The 18216-nt window shown below is 55.7% G+C and overlaps 2 protein-coding genes across 2 annotated transcripts in view; both read right to left on the bottom strand.

The window, feature by feature from the left end:
* Window positions 1-2656: 2656 nt before the first annotated feature.
* On the bottom strand, window positions 2657-8986 carry BARHL1 (BarH like homeobox 1). Its single transcript, XM_062505744.1, has 3 exons — window positions 8043-8986; window positions 4588-4810; window positions 2657-2951 (listed from the first exon to the last, which is right to left on the bottom strand). Exons 1-3 carry the CDS (start codon window positions 8491-8493, stop codon window positions 2657-2659), a joined length of 969 nt encoding a protein of 322 aa, XP_062361728.1. The 5' UTR covers window positions 8494-8986.
* Window positions 8987-13394: 4408 nt separating this feature from the next.
* CFAP77 (cilia and flagella associated protein 77) overlaps window positions 13395-18216 on the bottom strand; it is a 57878-nt gene continuing 53056 nt past the window's right edge. Inside the window, exon 6 of the mRNA XM_062505647.1 lies at window positions 13395-14286. Coding sequence (XP_062361631.1) covers window positions 14218-14286 — 69 coding nt within the window. The 3' untranslated portion in view covers window positions 13395-14217. The remainder of the gene's footprint in view (window positions 14287-18216) is intronic.

The raw sequence follows: 18216 nt of genomic DNA on the forward strand, positions 1-18216 counted from the left end.
TGGTGTCGTCCCTAAACAGTTTTACCTTGAGGCTTGACTCTGCTGTGAGATCTCCCTGGCAGCAACATCTCACATCCCCTCTTCTGTCTTTCCCAGCGCAGCCATTCCCCCTTCCCAGGGCAGAGGTTTCCAGAGGATTCTGTCCTGCTCTCTCCTACCATCCTTGTAGGACAAACTGCACCCAGACTCTGTGTTATGGTACCCACTGGTACAGGGGAGTTTCCAGCTCCTTCCAGATGTGAAATGACAAATTTAAATATTGCAATTACAAACGTGTAACGAAGCTTTGTACTTCATTAATGTAAGAGGAGGAATATGCTGCGGGTACAAGGACAATTAAATATTAGAGAATGTCTTTGATTCGCATTCCTGCTGTGTAAATGGGAGGAAGGTTGCTGTATGCTCCTTGCCTTTGGGCTCACAAAATGAAAAGCACACCCACTGCAAGTTGTCCTTTGATAGATTTTTAATATGATTTTAAAGAGTTTTGTTTGGCCTCATTCTTATTCAATGAGATTAATTTAAAGCACTTATCCCCTGGGTTTAAGTCAATCCATGTAGGATTTGGGACGGGGGTTGTTGCCCAGGGAGGGGGTTGTTTGCAGGCCTCTCTGAAAGACTCCTTTCCCACTTCATTAACCCCGAGCTGGGAGAGATCCCCCCCTCTTCCTCCTCCTCCTCCTCCTCCTCGCCCAGCCGAGGCCCGGGGATTTACCAAACTCCCCCATTCACATGCAAAGGACCAGCCCCATCCACAAAGGCCGGGGGTTCTCGCCCCCAGGCGTGGCTGTGCATTTGGCCGAGCCGACAATCGCCCTCCCCGCGGGGCTCGGGGGTGCCGGGGCAGAGCTCCGGGGACGGAGCCGGCCCGGGGGCACCGGGCTGGGACCCGACCCGGGGAACCGGGGAGGGCGACCTGGGGACCGGTGGGTGCCGGGGGGGCTCCGCAGACAGCCGGGCCCGCCGGGGGGGAGCGGCCGGGGCCGGGGGCACCCGCAGCCCATCTGTCGGCTCCCGGAGCCGGAGAGCCGCTGCCCGGCTGTCCCGGCCACCAGCTGCCGGGCCCGCTGGCCGCGGCCAGATGAGCGACACTTTTAAAGGGTGGAAACAATCCATTTTCCAAAGCGATCATTTAAAGCACTTAGGCAATTATACACTTAAGATTAGCGTTATTAATTCACCGGAGTCGCGGTTATCACCGCGGGTGATATCACCGGCCCGCTTCACCCCCCGCTCTCACCCCGCATGCCGGCACTGCAGCCGAGCCCCGGGGGGGACACCGAGCCCCGGAGGGGACACCGAGCCTCGGGGGGGACACCGAGCCTCGGGATGGGGACACCGAGCCCCGGGGGGGACACCGAGCCCCGGGGGGGACACCGAGCCTCGGGGGGGACACCGAGCCCCGGGGGGGACACCGAGCCTCGGGATGGGGACACCGAGCCCCGGGGGGGACACCGAGCCCCGGAGGGGACACCGAGCCCCGGGGGGGACACCGAGCCCCGGGGGGGACACCGAGCCTCGGGGGGGGGGGGACACCGAGCCTCGGGATGGGGACACCGAGCCCCCCGGAGGGGACACCGAGCCCCGGGGAATGGGGTGCTCCCTGGGATGGGAGGTGGGGAAAACTCTCTTCGCTTTTCCCTTTCCCTTGGTGGTGGCCGTTCCGCCAGAGCAAACAAACGGGAAGGGAAGAAGAGGCCGGCGGAGGCGAGACCCGTTTGTTTGTAAAGAAGTTTTATTTCCACATTTAAAAAAGCGGGGAGCGGGAGCGGCCGCGGCGCCCCGAGCCCCCCCCGCGCCCCTCGCCCGGCCGGGCCGGCCCCGGGATACAGACTGACAAGAATCACTTACACAAATACGCCCTCAGGGTTCACAAATAAATAATTCATATACATTTTGCACCGTATTTACATTCCACCGCTTTTTTTTAAAAGCTTTTTAGGGTTTTTTTTTGGGGGGGAGGTGGGGGTCTTGTTTTGTTTGTTTTTTTTTTTGGTAGGGTTTTTTGTGGTTTTTTTGTTGTTGTTTTTTTGGGGTTTTTTTTTTGTTTTTTGTTTTTTTGGTTTTTTTTTGGTTTTTTTTTTTTTTTTTTTTTTAGTTTTAGTTACGGACGTCCCAAAGTCTCGCTGGGACCGTCGGCCCGGCCCACCCCACGGTCCTTCCCGGCGGTGGGACCCGGTCGGGAAGCCGGGGAAAGCGGGGAGGGGTCTCCCCGGAGCCGCCCGGGGCAGGCGTGGCTCGGCTCCCCTGCCTGTTCCTGGGGAGGGGGCGGAGAAGAGAAGCCCCCCCGGAGCATCCGCCCCCCGCCCGTGCTCCCGGCGCCGTCCCATGCCGAGGTGGGGGACACGCAGCGGCCCCGCTGCCCGTCGGGGGCACAAGGGGGTAAAGGTGGCGAGTGCCCCGCGGGGTGAGGGGCAGCTCTGCCGGCTCCGTCCTGCCAAGCCTGTCCTTGATTCTTGCATTCTTTATATATTATTTTAAAAAAGGAGGGGGTGGTCTCATTTATAATTATATATATATATTTATATATATATATATATATTTGGGGATGAGCGGGAGTCTGTCTCTTGCTCGCGCGGCCCCAGAGGTGTGGGGTGGTCCCCTCCAGCCCCTCCGGGTCTGTGGGTGCCGGCGGGGCTGCCCGGGCGGCCGGGGCTCACCGGGGCTGCGCAGCCCGGGGCAGGACACCGGGCAGCGGGGGCAGGGGCGGCGGGGGCTCGCTGCCGCCCTGCAGTCCGTGGATGAGGATGCGGGGCACCAAGGGTCTCTGTAGGGCGGGGGGCGGCGCGCTGGGTCCGCGGTACAGGTAGAGGGCGGCGCCGGGGTCCAGGTTGGAGACCAAACTCTGCGGGTAGAAGTAGGGCGAGGGGAACATCCTCTGGAGGGCTGAATAGTTGCCGGCCTCAGCCAGCAGCTCCAGGCCCACGGCCGTCTGCCTTTTCCACTTGGTCCTGTGGGGGCAAGTGGAGAGAAGGGGTCAAGGAGGGGAGGGATGCTCCCAAAGCCGCTGCCGGGCTCTTTTTACCCTTTGCGTACCCCTCTTCCCCCGGTTCTGCATCCCCGCTCCCACCGCTGGCTCCCAGGGCCGGCCTCCCCTGTAAGGCAGGGATGGGACGGGATGTGATGGGATTTAATGGGATGGGATGCAGACCCCATTAATGGGGGGAGGGAGCTTATCTCCCTGGCGTTCCCGCCGCGGCAGCCCGGCGTGAGCGCCCACGGAGCTTTCCCGGGGGCACCGGAGCCACAGCCCGCCTGGGATCCAACGGCGGGATGTGAATCCCGGCCACAAAAACCGCCACGAACATTTCAGTCCCTTCCTGGGGGTGTAAATCCCAGATTGCCACACGAGCCGAGGATGACACGGGGGAATCCGAGCGCGGATGTTGCGACCACCGCGATGCTCCGACCCGAGGCAGCGGCAGACCCCGCTCCACCGCCCGGGGTTCCGGGACCCCCTCCCCGGCCGGGACTGCTGGGACCGGGCCGGGCCGCTCGGGAGGCTGCTCGGGAGTCCCATGGGGGGACAGGCGTGGGGCAGGCTCCCAGGGTCCTGGGGAATTCGTTTGCGATTTATATACACACACACACACACACACACACACACACACACACACACACACACATATATATATATATATATATATACACATATATATTAGACACACCTCTGTGTCTAAATATATATATATGTGTTTGTATATTTATGTGCGTATATATCGGTATAGGCATGTATATATATATAAGTATATATATGTAATTATATATATATTATATATATACGTGTGTGTGCCGATCTCGTGAAGAAGCCCCAGCCCGAGGATCTCGCCGCCGGCGGGCCGGGCTGGAGAAGGGGCTGGGAGCGCAGTTTCGGCTCTGGCGTGTCCTTGCAGGAGAGATTTGGGGAGAGAAGGGGTGATCACAGCGTACCCCGCCGCCCCTAAACTTCCCCAAATCCCCGACGTGGGGGGATCTTTGCAGACGGAGAAGTGGGACTGGAAACGATGAGGAGGGAGGGTAAAACCCTGGAGCGAGCGAGGGGACAGGGCGGGGGCTGCAGCCGTGGGTCCCTCGTTTGGTGGCCGTGGCAATGGTCGGGGCTGGCGATGTCCCGACAAACCCACTGAAGCCACCGCGTCGCCAGCCCTTTTACAGATTTGTCGCTGAAGCGCTAAAACCTATTTCCACCAGTAAATTATTCATCATAATAATAATTGTGTAATTACTGTAAAGGGTGTTAATTATTGATGCCCAAAGCAGTAATTGGTATCCATTATTAATGGACCGATGTGTTATGCCGTTGTGTTTAGCTGGAAGCCCGGTCCTGCCTCCCCGCCTTGCCGGGGCTGGGGGCACCGATTGTTCCCCCCCTCCCCACACCCGCCCGGCCTCGGCGTCGCTTTTCTCCCCTTGACTTTGGGGTAAAAAGCCTCGGGAGAGGCGGGGAGGGGACGGACATCACCCCTGTGGAGGGACGGGGTGGTTGTGGGGTGCAAAAACTCTGCCTGGTTTGGGGGTGCGCGACCGGGGAGGGGAGCAGGGCGGGATCCCGGCGCTGTGGGCAGGAGGGAACGGTGCATTTTTTACCTTCTGTTCTGGTACCACGTTTTCACCTGCGTGTCGGTGAGGTTGAGGGAGGCGGCCAGTTCCATCCTGTCCTGCACGCTCAGGTATTTTTGTCTCTCGAAGCTGCGCTCCAGCTGGGCCAGTTGATGGTCGGTGAAGGCGGTGCGGGCTTTGCGCGGCTTTTTCAGCCGCACCGGGGGACTGTCCCGGGAGCTGGAGATCTCTCGGTCCCCTTCTTCTTTCACTGAGCCGAGAGGGAGGAAGAGAGGCCAGGTCAGAGCAGCAAAGGAATTACTCTCAGAAAAGGGGGTGACCCGGTGCAGGGGCTCGGGTCCGAGTGGGGTTCACAGCACGTTTGCTCTGCACCCCCGTTAAATTTTAACCCCGGCTGCCTGAGGGAACTCGGGGGCTCCCCGAGCCAGGCCCGGCTTTTCCCCGTCCCGAGGGCCTGGGATCGGAGCAGGAGCTTTGGACTGTGCCGAGAGAACCCTCGGTGCCCTCCTGCCCAGACCTCCCCTGATCTCCCTCCTTTCTCACGGGGCAGGACCTTCCTCTGGGCTTATTCCCCCGAACTCAAAACCTTTCTTGATGCTTGGCTATTTTATCTTTCCTTTTTTTTCTATATATCTTTCTCTCTCTCTCTTTCTTTTTTGTTGTTTTTTGTTTTGTTTTGTTTTTTTTTTTTTTTTAACCAAACCAAACCAACCAAAAGAATGAAAATTGCGAGCCCACGTTTTTTGGAGGAGGATGTTGCCGTGCTGGTCCTGCCTTTCCCTTCAGCGGAGAAGCCTCCGTCCTCCCGGGGATGCTGCCGGGGCACGCAACAAACCTTCCTTCACCAGGGCGCACAACGAAACACTGGGGAAAGCACTTCGCAAACAGCCCGGGCTGTAATTTATTTTTTAAAAGGCCGAATGAGAGGGGTTCGTGGCGGTTTGTTAGCGCGGTCCGTGCATACGCGCCTGCGGAGCGATGCGGGAATTTACACCGCAAGATGTTGGAGGGTGATGGAAAAATTATGGAGCAGAAACAAAAATAAAAGGGGAAAAATAAATTCCTGCTTGTGCTCGCCTTCTCCACCCTCCTAGAGGAGATTATGGATCAAATAGGCTCGATTTCTACAAATCGGCGGCGTTTGGGTTTGTTTTTATTTTTTTTTTTTTCTTAGAGGTTTATGTTAAATTTACTGGTGGCGGGGATGAGTAGGGACAAGGCTGGAGCCGAACGCGAGCTGATTTCTCTCTGTAGGAAGACAATAATCCGGTTAATTGAGCCACCGGGGAGTGAAACCCTTCAACCAGAAATCCCGGCTCTGGCCGAGCAGGCAGAACGAGGCGGGGACGATGCTTGGGGTGGGGAGATCCAGTCCCGGTTCCCGGGAAAGCGGCAGCCCCGACCCGCCGGAACCGGGCAGGGGGATCGGCCCCGCTCTCTCCCGGGAACGGCCCGAAAGTTTGTGTGGACTTTTTCCCGAAGTAAAGCGGGTCTGACCTCTCGCATCCCGAGGAGGAAAATCCACCCCCCGCCCCTGGGCTGATCCTCGGCTCCTAAAAAGTTTCTGTTCGCCAAAGGGCCGCAGGAACGGCGGTGGCGGCTTCCCTGCTCGGTCCGGATCGGCCCCTGGCTGTTCCTAGCTTAAAAAAAAAAATTATATATATATATATTCACATATATATATACATATAAAAAATTATATGATGGGTTTTTCCGGCACTTTGGCCGCTGGGGGTTAGGCCCAGTTTCACAACCCCTTTTGCAGAGTAAATCTGGGGCGTTTTACCCCAGGAAAGGCTATATCCACAGCGGCACAAAAAGGATCACTCTGGGAGCGGGGTTCTTCACCCGCTCCTCCACTGATGCGGGGGTTTTACCTCATTTAAACAGTGCTTTCCTCTCCATTTAAACTGGTTTTGGTTTTTTTTTTTCCTCCGCTTAAATAGTCTTTTTCTCTTTCCATTTAAGCAGTGGGGGGTTTTTGCCCCAAATTTAAGCGGTGTTTCCCTCGCAATTTAATGGATGTTTTCCCTCATTTTAACGGCATTTGCAGCGTGCCCGTGGCTGTCCCGCCGCAAGGACAGCAGAGGAGCCGAGGGGCTCCGGGAAAGGAGCCGAAGCCCCGGGCTCGGCCGGCTCAGGGGGATGCGGTGAACCCGCTTTTCTTCTCTCCCCTCTCTTCTTTCTCGTCTCAGCGATTTGGGGCAAGGGGAGAAGAGCTGAAGGAATTCGGGCAGGTTGTAGGAAGTGAGAACAAACGCCAAGGTGGAATCGCGGCTGTTCCCAGTGCCGGCCCTGCAAAGCGGTGGGGCCGAGGATTCCACCCGGGGCACTTCCAGCTCCACCCCGGGCTCCATCCTTCGTTTGGAGTGAAAATCGCCCCGTGATGTCCACAGCCTGCCGACGCCTTTGGAGGCTTAACTGGGAGAATATTTCTTCCTCCATGAACCAGATTTCAGCCCAGCGGCTCCCGGGCGGGCCCAGGGTGCAGCTGTAGCCAGGACGGGGCTCAGCCTTTCCCCCATTTTTTCCTGCCAATTTTCCCAAATTCAGCGGCCCCGCAAGGTGCCATCGCCTCCCTTTTCTCCGCCCAGCTCGATGGATCTCCTCTCCTTTCCCTCACAAACAGCCGGCGAACAGTTTTCCCGGGGAAAAGTTTTTGCAGAGATGATGAGGGTGGGATGGGGAAGGCACCCAGGATAAACTGCTCCGAGGGGCGAGGTCTGACCCCAAATCTCCCCGCGCTGCTCCTGCGCCTCTCCCTGCCCCGACGGCCGCAGGGGGAGGCCGGGAAGGGGCTGCGGGGACCCGGGAGGCCGAAGCCCCCGGCCCGGGGCGAGCAGCCGCCGCATCCAGCCCCACCAGCGTTGTGGATGCGGCCCGCGGCTCCCTGTCCGCACTGCTCGGTTTTGAATGATTACCAAAATAATAATACAAACAACAAAAATCGAATCAAACCCCGCCGACGGGCTTGTTCGTTTCTCACCGGAGCAGGGAAATACCTGGCAAATCCGTGATTATTTTATTTTATTTTATTACATTACGGTTTTGGTTTTGCTTGTTTATTTTAGGTTAGTTTGTTAGTTTGATTTTTTTTTTTTGCTTGTTTATTTGTTTTTGTTTTTTTCCCCTCAGGCAGAAATCCATCTCCGCTTCTCCTTTCCCCGCGGGTAGAACGGCACAGCCGGATCTTTGCGGCAGAAGGCGGCCCCGGAGCATCCCCCGGGCGCGTTTAATGAAGCGCCGATTGCCCCAACTCCTTCCACCCGGCCGAGCCCCGCCGAGTCCCGAACCCCCAAGTTACCCCAAGCCGGTGCCGACCCCTCGGTCATTTCGGGAGTGACCGAACCCGTGACCTCCCGTGAGCGGGGCGCGCTGGACCCGGGTCCGCAGCGAGATCCCAGAGCTGCGGGGACTCCGGGCCGGCGCAGGCTGTGGGTCCGGGCTGCCCTGCACAGCCCAGCGCGGTGAGCCGCTCTTACCTTTGTATTCCGAGTCCGACGAGGAGCCGCTGGTGTTTTTTTCCATTTTCTCCCTAAAATCCTCGCCGGGTTTGGTGGGGATCCTGCCCGCCGGCTCCTGCCCGCCGTGAGGTCCATTGGTGCTGGAGTAAGGCGCGCAGGCGGCCAGGGGCTTACAGTCGGCCAGGATGTCTCTGATGAGGAAGGAGGAGGTGACGGTCCGGGACTGCGAGGGAGCCGAGACCTGCCCCGGCTGGAGATGCGCATCCAGGCCCGGCCGCGGCACCGCCGCCTCCAGGCACTCGCGGCCCGGCGAGCGGGGCGAGGGGCACCCGCTGCTGCCCTCCGAGCGGGGGCTCAGCTCCAGCGGGGACCGGCCGTCCCCCACCAGCGGGTCCCCCTTGGGCACGGCCGGGCTGCCGGCTCGGTGGGAGAGGATGGAGTCGATCCCAAACCCGGTGGAGCCCTCCATGGCCCCCGCGAGGTGCCGGCGCTCACACGGGCATTGGCGGGGAGGGCGCGGCGGAAGCGGGTTGATAATGATAATTAACAATAACAGGAGGGAAAGACAAAACGACGAAAGAAAAAGGAATAAAAAAAAGTAAGAAGGAAAAAAAAAAAAAAAAAAGGAGCAAAGTTCAGTCTGGGATCCGGGCAACAATTGCTGCAAGGCTCTCCGAGGCGCCGCGCGTTAGATCCAGGGCTGCTCCGTCTTCAGCATCGCTCCCAGCTGCACTCACAGACAGACAGGAGAGGGGGGAGAGGAGGCAGAGTCAAACTTTGGCCGCGAAAGGGGTGGGGTGAGGGGGGACGGACCCCAACCTCACCCGGGGTCCCGGCCACCCCACCCGTGCCCGGAGCCGCGGCGGCGCGGGGCTGGGGGGCAGCCCGGGGGCTCCCAGCCGGAGGTGGGGAGGCAGCGATCGATAGTGAAGGCTTCGCAGCGCCTTAACCACTTAATGATCCAGAAATCAATGGGGAAGGGCGAGGGGAGGGCGGAGGGGGTGGCCAGTCGCCGGGCCGCCGTGGCGCCCCCCTTCCCCGCCAGCACCTCGGACAGCGCCGGGGAGGGGAAACCGGAGTCACTCCGGAGCCCGCAGCACCTGGGACAGCGCCGGAGTCGCTCCGGAGCCGGCGGTGCCTTCAGCACCTCGGCCAGCGGCGGGAGCGCCGCGCCCTCCCCGAGGGGGGAACGGGGGAAATGGGGAGAAAAGCTGAATTTGGGCCGCTCCGGATGGGGGACCCAGGCACCCCGCACCCGCCCCGTGTGAACGCGCCCATTGGCCGCCAGGCGTTCTGGGGGATGTCGCTCCCCAACAGGCGACACCTTGGAGCTTGATTAACGGGAATTAATTGTCGCCCGGATCCCCGCGCTTTCCGGGCGGTTTCCGCCCTCTTTTGCTGTCATTATCCCGCTGATGGGGCTCTTAATGGGATGATTAGCCGTGGAGGGCGGGGGGGGGTGTGTGTTGGGTGGGTTGTCGAGGGGTTACTGCTTTCTGCGCGCCTCCCCCCGCAATTAGCTGATCTGCCGCTCCCTCCCGAGCAGGGAAAAGTTTTGCCGGGCGTCAAAATTAAAACCAAAAAATATAGGAAAGAAAAAAAAAAATAGGAAAAAAAAAACGGAAAGAAAAAGCACCGAAACCCTCCCCAAACCCCCAGCACTGAGGCGGCTGCTCCGAGCTCGAGATGAGCCTCGAAGCTGCGAATTTCGTTGCATCCCTGGAAATCGTTTGTGGCCGAGCAGAGAGGTCCACGGGGCCGCCGGGCAGCCGCGTCCCTCGCCCAGCGCTGCCGGAGCGGCGAGGACCGGGCATCGCTCTGCCCGCTCTGCCAGCGCCCAGCGGCGGTACCTACTGGTGCGACTGGGAAGGGACCGCGCTCAGAGCTGATTTTTTTTTTCTGCCGTCAATCGCATATTAAATAAAACACCGATGGCCTCAGGCAGGGCTACCCCGTCCTGCCCGTTCCTGCCGGAGAAGCCAACTTTCCTCCCTCCCGCCCCGTCGGGGGTTTGCTCTTGTTGGTCTCCCGGGCTGGAGAGAGGATCTCGCAGGATTCCCACCTTCCTCCTGGTCACACTGGCCGCTGTCTCCTCGAGGGTTTATTTAGTTTGTTTGGTTTTTTTTTCACCCCCCCCCGTGGATAGACCCTTCGCCGCGGAGATAGGAAAATGTCCACACCCGGGTGCGTGAAGCTGCGATGTCGCTGGTTATTTCTCAAATACTAGGTTTCTTCTGTTCCCCACCTTCCCGACCAGTCAGCTGCATCTTGTCCCTCTTCCAAAGCCGTCCTTGGCCGGCAGCTTGGAGGCGACCAAGGAGGGGAGAGCCCCCCTGGGGCAGCCCGGCTGCCAGCTGTCGGGCAGCGGCTCAGGCAGGGCCCCCAGCACCTCCTGCCCTCGGCCCTGCAGGCTCGGGGCCGGCTGCGATCGGGGCAGCGGAACAAAAGAACTTTAGAGCAGGACGAACCCAGGAACAAAATCAGCATCAGTCCCGGTCTCAGCCCGCCCCCGCCCCGGGGATGCAACATGCCCGTGCTGGGGGCTGCTCATCCTCCCTGTCCCTGGGTCAGGGGCTCCTGCTGCTGCTCTGCCCGATCTCCCTCCCAGCACAGAGACCCGGGTCTGGGGGACCAGGTCAGTTTTGCAGTGTCCTCCATCCACAGAGCTGGGCCAAGTGTCCCTTTGGACTGGAGCAGAGCAATGAATGTGCAGGAACTGGTCCTGCTGAGAAATGGTGCCAAGATGCCGATGGCATTTGCCAGCTCCTTGCAGTGTTTGTGTTGGTTTTTGGGATCTGGCAGCCTCCTGTTCAACCAGGAGACCACATTTGGGTTGGAAATTTACACTGGGATCAGGACCAGCGCTGAGGTTGTATTTGGGACCAGGAACGGGACTGGAAGAGGCAGCAGGGCTGGGAGTGGTATCAGAATCAGGATTTGGATCAGCCATGCAGGGACGGGTTTGAGCTGGTGAGTCTTGCTCTTGAATAAAGTACCTGCCTTCAAATAACCACGTGGAAGTCCCCATATTAGACCAACTTTCTGATGATGTGCAAGATTTTGGGGGGTATTTGTGTAGGGGGCACAATCCTCATCCCAGAGCAGGCTCTGTGTTGTGCCATGGCCAGCCAAGGCCCTGGGGACAGATATGTCACTCCTAGGCCATACCTGGGGCTCTCAGCAGCTACAGATGCACTGCTACTCATATTCTAATGTCAGTGTGGCTGACATTAATGTTATTATTACTATTTCTACTATTAATGCTATTTTTTTACTAAATTGTTGCAGAACTAGACTCTCCAAGGCAGAAATGTGCCCTATTCTGCCCATATGTGGTGTCCCTCCTACATCACCAGACCCTGGACCAGTGGGGTTGCAGTGATTTGTCTGTGGCTCCCAGCACAGACAGGAAATCCTATGCACAAACCACTGAGCAGTGCACGCTCCTTCCCTCTGCGTGCCTGCCCTTAAACCCCGATTTCCAGACTGTTCCTGCTCTCAAATACATCAGTCAGGAGGAGATCCCTGATGCCACCTGGATTCGCAGTCACCTCACAAGCCTCAGTCACGATCCAGGGGTGGATTTAGGACTGTGACAGCTTTGGGAGTTGCTGTTCATCTGCTGATGGGCAGGGCTGGGCTCTCCTGGTTCCCGTCACCAGCGCAGGTTTGGCCTTGGGGCCAAGGGACAGGGCTGACCCAGCTGTTCCCAGAGGCTTTGGCCACGGGACCCCTTCCACAGCTGGGCCAGAGGCTGCTGAGCTGTGCCGGCGACTGAGCAAGAGTTAATCCAGAAACATCTGCCGGCGATGCACACAGCCCGGTGTCCTGGAAGGGTCTGGCCGAGGGAGGAATCCCCGGAGGCTCCGCTGCACTGAATCTCCTCCTGAAGGCCGGCTGGGTGCTCGGGAGGGCCGTGCCCAGCCGGCACAGCGAGGGATGCTCGGGCTCCGCTGGGATGCTCCGGTAACCGAACGAACGCATCGCCAGGAGAGAGAGGAGGGCTCGGGGCTGGGGCGAGCGGCAGAAAGAGGGGGGACAGCCAGCCGGGGAGGAGGCGGGCCCGGCGGCAGGGAAGCTGCGGCAGCAGCGGTAGAAGCCCGGTCCTTACCGGTGGGTGTCACTGCAGGACAAGGAGCGGGGGCGGCGGGGGGGCCGGGACCCCGCACGGGCAGCGGGGACACGCTGACTCACGGCTCGGACGGGTCGGGGTCGGGCAGGGCTGCGGTGGGTGCAGGGATGCCCCGCGCTGCCCCTCCGAGCTGCGACACCGGGGACATTCGGGGCACGGCCCTGCCCGGCATTTCGGGGGCAGTGGGGCAGATCTGTCGGCTCTGAGCTTCACTGAGAGTTGTCTCCTGAAAGCACTTTGTTTATTTGTCTGATGATTTTCGGGTTTCTGGTCTCTTTGGTGGTTTGCTGTCCCAACCAGCAGCTCTGCAGGGGCTTGGTTCACACTGTTCTTTGCCAGCCCTTCCCAGCCAGGCAGGACTCTGGAGGTGTTTCCATCCCTGAGCACTCCCCAGGGACCTCAGTGGCTGTTGCAGGAGGACACAGACGCTGTGGCTGGGCTGAGAGCTGCCTGTGGCTCCCAGCAGGCAGAAGGACAAACCTCGTGCCTGGGTTTCTCACACTCTCATAAACAGTGTCATTTTTAGCAAGACAAGTCATTTAAGGCCCAGCTTCCTCCCTCCCTGGGGAGGTGGGAAAGGTCTTCGGTTATAATCCACCTCTGCCAGCTTGGCAAGCCCTGCTGTTATCCCCCTCGTTATTTTAGATGGGTTTTATTTAGAGGCCTGTACTAAAAAGAGGCAACCACATACCCGGGTTTTCCCAGCGTGGAGCAGGTGATTTTGTTCCTCCCTCAGCTCAGGTGTGGGCAGGGTAGAGTTTATTACAGCTCCTTCCTTATAAAAGAGCAGGTTGATGTACAAGCTACCCTTAGGAGGGGATGTGGGAAATGCTGGAGCAGCCACTAGGGAGCCTTCGTTGTCCTGAGGGGTAAGAAAAGCTGTCCTTGAAGTTTACTTTGTTGTTTCATCTTGAGCATGGCAGTCTAACACTATAAAGAATTCTTCTGTTTGGGGATAGAGGTTTGGTTGGACATCTGAGGGGTAATGAGCCCTGAACTCAGCATGGGTTCTTCAAGTCCTTTGGCTGCTGGTGGCTTTATGGAGGGCTGGGTTAATCCCAGCACCGAGGTGTGGGGGCAAAGTTATGCTTGGACATCTACCTAAGCTCAGGATGCAGCTGGGGCTACCCAGCACAGCAGATGTCACCCCCCAGAGCTCTGGGGTGAACACACCTGAGCTCTCCAAGTTCCAGTTGAAGGGTGAATTTGGCTGAGAAAATTGGTGAGCTCTGAGCTGTGATGGTAGATGTGAGATGCAGACTATATAGGAGTTATTAATTATTCCATTTGTAATAATAGAGATCCACAGTTTAAACAATGGTGCTTTTAGCCAAGTGGTATTTGAAGTGAAATGTTCCTCTGGGAGAAGATGGGATTCCAAACATGTTGATTCCTGATTGAACCTGTGGGTTTGGGTGCTGTGATGTTGAGTTGGTGTTGGAAGAGTTTGAGTTTGTTCAGTGAGTACTTGAAGAGGCTCAGCCCTGAGGGACTCCAGGCACCAGCAGCTATTAGAGGATGAGTGTGGAGCTGGCTGGAGCCACCTTAGAGGCATTGCCTGTGGTGAGGCCCCAGTTTGGCAGAGCACTCAAAGCAGGTGTTTGAATTCCTTCCTGCAGCCAATGGCTTTGCTGAATCAGGCACTGATGAGAAACTTTTATTTTTTTTTTTTTTTTTTTGGCAAAGAAACGAGGACTGATGAGCTATTACGGATTTGATATCAGCTAGGATATGGTTGCACCAATCTATTTGTCCATTACCTGCAGGGAAGGAGCCTGTCCTGCCTTCCCTGCGGGGCTGTGCTGGTGTGGGCACTGCCCTGTTCCTGAGCATCCTGAGAACTGTGCTGCTGTTGTGCCACTGACATGAAGCAATGAACAGGCTGAGACAGAATTGTTCCTCTTATGTCTATGATTTATTTGGCTTTATGTGCATTAGCATAACTGTGTAAAGCCTGAGAGAAAGTATTTTTCCTGTGGAATCCCCGGGTTCAAGGGCTGTGCCCAGCATGGTCCTCGCTGTGGGGGCCCTCTGGGGAAGGGGACCACTAGCAGGCACTCCTCAATGGGAGGCACTGAGAGCCTTTTTACGGGAGTCAGGGTCTGGAAAAGTCCTGAGATGAGGCTCAGCCTATAAGGAAAGGAGCAGAGAGAGGATTGGTTCCAGCCAAGAGCCAGCCACAGAAAACAGCTGAAGCACAGACAGGGAGGAGACTGCGGATTGCACAAGGGCTTTTGCCTGACTGAGAGACGTTTCTCCAGCTGACATTAAACACTTAACCTGCTTAAAATGAGGAGTAGTTTTCTGATTGACTTCAGGAGATTCTTATCCTGCTCTAGCAACAAAACCCTGCAATTTTATTATGGTGTGTTTGTTGTGTGACATTTTCAAAGGCTGCCATGCCCTAAGGGGGGCCCTGAAATGAATATGACTTGTTTTCTGCAACACAGGACTTGGGTGCTTCATTGAGGGGCCAGGATGGGATCACAGCTCCCAGAGAAGCCCCTGGCGAGGTCAGGGGCTCTTACACAATCTCTCTTAAACAGAAAAGCAGCAGCTCCCCGGGAATCACCTTCGAGAGGTGACAGGATGAAAAAATGCCCATGGCAATACACAAAAGGGAAGTAATCTGGGGATAGAAAGGTCCCAGGCCCTTTGGGGTGAGCAGAGGGACTCACACACGGCTGTGTGCAGCAAACCTGCACGGGAGATGCAGTGACTGAGACTGCAGTGTTTTCCATGGGGGGTCACAGGCTCTGCCTGCCCCAGCACAATTCCCTGTGCCATACATACATACATCTGCCTTGTGTGGCTGTGCTGAGCTGCCTCCTGCTTTCCCCACCCTGCTCAGGCTGGCTGGATGTCAGGTTTTGCATATGTAAAAATACAGAGCAGTCTTTGCCCTGAAAAGCTTGGTAGTGATCTCATTAATCAAGACAAACAAAGCGTATTTAGCTATTCCCCCTCTCTGGAGGAAGGTGTTCAGGTACTTAAATATGCATTTGAGTGCCTAACTTCAGACAGCTGTTTCTGGATGTTTTTGCTTTCTCACAAATAGCAGCAGTGACATAACTAATCATGGGGAGGGAGGGGTGGTGAAGGCAGAACCAGGGGCTGCTGAAGTAGGTGGGTAACCCCAGGGAGCTGGCAGGGACAATCCCTGGTTGTTCCAACTCCAACCTGCTATTAAAGATGTGGCAGTTTTTCCCTTGCAGCTGGGATTGCTAGAAAAATCCAGTGCTTGCAGGTAAGGGCAGCTGAGCTGCTTCTCTTGAATGTGTCTCTGCCTCCCTCTCATGCTCCCTCATCCACCAGTGCTGGGAACTGGGCACAGGGACATTTCTGCGTGGCATGGGGTTGATTCCATAGGAGAGGAAGTCGCAGTTTATTCACTCCAACCTTGGTACAAAGCTCCTGGGTGAGAAATGTCCCACTGAGCCACAACTGGCAGTAATGAAAGTGAGCAGAGCCTTGAGGAAGTTGTGAAGGATGCCAGCTCCTGCCCTCAGCATGAGTGAGTGGGAAGCACCAGGTGTAGGACAGGGGCAAGTGCTGCTTTAAAAATGAGAAACCCTCCCAGTCATTAGAGTCCAGACAAGGGTGTCGGTGGGTCAAAGGTCTTATGACAGAGACTGGTGTTGAGCAGTCAATGCCAGTGATGAATCCTCATCTCCAGTTCTTCTAATTCATATTTTAAATGATGAACCCAAAGGTACCTCCCCTCGAGACAGCTGATGATCTCTGCCATTAACTCTGCTGCAGTTAAGGACTGTTATGCCAGAGTTTTGTTTGGAGCACTGGCTGCAGCAGGACAGGGATATGGTTTGTAGGAAAAAGCTGAAAGGTCTTCCTTGCAGGATGATGGAGCTGCCATGGGCTCCTGCTGCTGAGGAGCAATGTTTTGCTGCCGTTCATTGCATTTGTTACTGACAAATGAAAACCTGCAGGACCTTTGCAGCTGGGACACTGTGATGTCAGTGTTTGCTTCACAGAATTAGATGAAAAATAATTACCACGCCATTAACTTAAATATGTATTTGGGGGTATTATCTTTAGGGCTCCACAGTTATAATAATGTGTTAAATTGGAGGCTACATTGAGGCAGGTGTGTTAATTGAGGGCTGATAAATTGCATGTGAGATGTAGAAAAGCTAAACTGGTGCAGGGAAGTGGGACCACCCCTGATGGTGGCAAATCCCAGAGACTGAGCAGGGTTTTGTGGGTGCCATAGCTGCTGGGCACTGTGGGTGCAAAATAAGCTCAGCTTATGGGGGGGGAGTTTTAATTACTAGAGCTGCATTGAATGGTTTGTGGTGACTTGAGAAAGAACTCACTGAAAGGCCTGAAGCAGGGAATGAACAGCAGCAGGCTCTCCTCCTGGCCTGGAAGGATCCATGGAGATGTGGCTGTCCCTGTTCCTCTCCCAGCACCTGCCTGGCTTTGCCCATCTGCTCCCAGGCATCTCCCCAGCCTTGCACCATTTTTCACTTTAACAACAGAGCTGCACCGGGACTCAGCCTCGTTCCTCCATCATCCATTTGATCGAATCCTTTTAGCGGGTGACAAAACACTTTCCTGTGCTAGCTTTACAGGAAACCAATCTCTATTATTTCGTCTTTTTTTTCTTTTCTTTTTTTTTTTTCCTTTTCCTTTCTTTTTCATTTTTCCTCTCCTAAACGACATAAAACAGTGGATTTTTTTTCAGGAAAGAGAGGGAGGAGGGAGTAAAATAAACAATATAGAGAAGGGTAGGGTGCACACACTGATGCTCAGTGCGCTGAGCATCCTTATACAGACAAAATAAAAAAAAAAACAAAAAACAACCGTGCGCGCACATCGAGATGCAAATGATTTTTTTTCCCAGCGAAGCCACCGCTTGTAAAGCTTGACAGAAAATAATGAGAAACACTAAATCTTTTATAAGGTCAACACTCAAGCAGCTGTCAAACAAGAAAAGAATTTAGCGAAAGATCCGCAAAAACTTCCATCGCCTCATTAAATCCAACAGGGCCGGGGCCCGGCGTGGTGAGGAGGCACCGGGGCGCCTCCGTTTTGTGTCAGTAATTTGCGGTGGAAGAAGAGGGAAGACGAAACAACCAACGCCGAAGGGGCCTTGGGGGAGGCTGGGGAATCGTTAGTGCGCCAGGAGCGGCCCCGGCTCCTAATTGGAAGCATTGGGCATTATCAACGGAGGATTTGCCTCGGCTCCCTGACAGCTCTCTAGGCCTGGAATGATAGCCCACTTGTCAGTGTAAAAGACCATTAAAAACAAACCATTTTGATTTAATTGGAGGCGGTGTGCTGGGGGCCCAGGTGAGGCGCTTCATCAGCCGATGTTGGCTGCTGATGCCTTTTTCCCCCTGTATTGATGGCTTTTTTTCTTTTTTTCTTTTCTTTTTTTTTTTTTTTTTTTTTTTTTTTCCCTTCCCTTTCAAAAACTGTCTAGGAAAGAGAAAGAGGTGCTGAAAGATCCTTCACAGCAGCATCGAGAGCGGCTTTCAATAGGGTTGTCAACAAATGCCATGACAAGTTAGAGAGAGGCAGGTACTTTTAAAACAGACGTTATTCTGTCCAAGATGAGCTGTGCTCAGAGGTGAGTGTTGGATTATTAGGGTTACAAATAATGTGGTTTCTCCTGCCAGGAGCGTGCTTAACCGGCTTAACGAATGGGGTTGATTTTTCTCTCCCCACTTTTCTAAGAATAGAGGGAAATGCAGGACAAGGGAGCCTGGGCTAAGTGAACTTTATTTGCTTCAAGCCCAGGAAGGTTTCAAATAGTATTTGGCAATTTTTGGCTGTATTTAATGTCCCATGGAAATTTGGGTTTGGTTGTGTTTTTTTTTTTTTTTTTTTTTTTCTCTGAAAAATAATGGCTACAGATATTTGCTGGGGTTCACTGGTTATTTGGTCTGGACAACAGCACAAAAGAAGAATTAACTCACTGGAGCTTTTCTGGTGTGTGCCCCCCACCTCCCTGGCAGATGTTTCAGGGTCAGACCAGAGCTGGCAGCTTTCACACTGACCTCATGTGCTTGACATCTGAATCCTGACCCTTTTCAT

Source organism: Cinclus cinclus, chromosome 19 (genome assembly GCF_963662255.1).
Source record: "Cinclus cinclus chromosome 19, bCinCin1.1, whole genome shotgun sequence".
Lineage (NCBI taxonomy): Eukaryota > Metazoa > Chordata > Aves > Passeriformes > Cinclidae > Cinclus > Cinclus cinclus.